Below are 1559 nucleotides of genomic sequence, written 5' to 3' on the forward strand. Positions count from 1 at the left end.
GGGTGACATAGGGACATGGGACAGCAGGAGAACGTGGAGATACAGGATGATATGGGGATTTGGGGTGACATAGGGACACGGGACAGCAGGAGGACGTGGAGATACGGGATGATATGGGGATTTAGGGTGACATGGGGACATGGGACAGCAGGAAGACATAGAGATATGCGATGGCACGGGGACATGGGGATTTGGGGTGACATAGGGACACGGGACAGCAGGAGAACGTGGAGATATGGGATGGCACAAGGACGCAGGACAGCAGGAGGACATGGAGACATGAGATGTCATGGGGACATGGAGATGTGGGACAACATGAGGACATGGGGCAGCAGGAGGCTGTGAAGATAAGGGATGACATAGGGACACGAGGACACGGGATGACATGGGGACACGGCACAGCAGAAGGATGCGGAGATATGAGATGACATGAGGACAGGGGTTGACATAGGGACATGGGACAGCGGGAGGACGTGGAGATGTGGGATGTCATGGGGACAGGGGGATTTGGGGTGACATAGGGACACGGGACAGCGGGAGGACGAGGAGACACAGGGTGACACGGGGACCCAGGACAGTGGGGACCCGGGGACGGCGCGGGGACAGGGGACACGCGGGGACACAGGGACGCAGGACAGCGCGGGGACGGGCGACGCCGCAGCACGGGGAGGCGGCGCGAGAGCTGGGGACACGGGGCCACCGCGGGGGCGTGACGGGGACACGGGCCGGCACGAAGGACACGGGCCGGCACACGGGACGACACGTGGGCATCTCCGTGTGTCCCCCCCCCCGCCACGCGCGCCGTGCGCTGGCTGTCCCCAGCGCGGGCGTCCCGCGTCCCCGTCGCGCGACCCTCCGTGTCCCGTCCGCCACGTGTCGCTCCCGTGTCCCGGGCCGCGTCCCCGTGCGCGAGCCGTGTGTCACGTGTGTGTCCGCGTGCCGGATCCACGTGCCGGGTCCACGCGCCGCGTCCGTGTGCCGGGTCCATGTGTGCCATGTCCGTGTGCCGTGTCCGTGTGCCGTGTCCGCATGTGCGTCCGTGTGCCGCGTCCGTGTGCCGTGTCCGTGTGCCTTGTCCGTGTGCTGGGTCCGTGTGTGCCGTGTCCGTGTGCCACGTCCGYGTGCCGGGTCCGTGTGTGCGTCCGCGTGCCGTGTCCGTGTGCCGTGTCCGTGCACGCGTCCATGTGCCGTGTCCGTGTGCCATGTCCATGTGCCACATCCATGTGCCGGGTCCGTGTGTGCGTCCGTGGGCCGTGTCCGCGTGCCGTGTCCGCATGTGCGTCCGTGTGCCGGGTCCGTGCGACGTGTCCGTGCGCGCGTCCATGTGCCGTGTCCGTGTGCCGGGTCCGCGTGCCGTGTCCGCGCGCGCCCCCGTGCGAGCCTCGCACACGCGTGTGCTCTGCCGCCCGCAGGTGCAACAACCGCACGCAGTGCGTGGTGGTGGCCGGCTCCGACGCCTTCCCCGACCCCTGTCCCGGCACCTACAAGTACCTGGAGGTGCAGTACGACTGCGTGCCCTACAGTGAGTCCTGCCCCACGGCGCCCGCCCCACGGCGCCC

General features: G+C 67.6%; 1 protein-coding gene across 1 annotated transcript in view; it reads left to right on the forward strand.

The window, feature by feature from the left end:
* LOC146585249 (adhesion G protein-coupled receptor L1-like) overlaps positions 1-1553 on the forward strand; it is a gene marked incomplete at its 3' end in the record, with an annotated part of 4453 nt that extends 2900 nt beyond the window's left edge. Inside the window, exon 3 of the mRNA XM_085323284.1 lies at positions 1413-1553. Coding sequence (XP_085179410.1) covers positions 1413-1553 — 141 coding nt within the window. The remainder of the gene's footprint in view (positions 1-1412) is intronic.
* Between the last annotated feature and the right edge of the window lie 6 nt (positions 1554-1559).

Source organism: Rhea americana, unplaced genomic scaffold (assembly GCF_003343005.1).
Source record: "Rhea americana isolate MKP2758 unplaced genomic scaffold, rheAme1 scaffold_836, whole genome shotgun sequence".
NCBI classification, from domain to species: Eukaryota; Metazoa; Chordata; class Aves; order Rheiformes; family Rheidae; genus Rhea; species Rhea americana.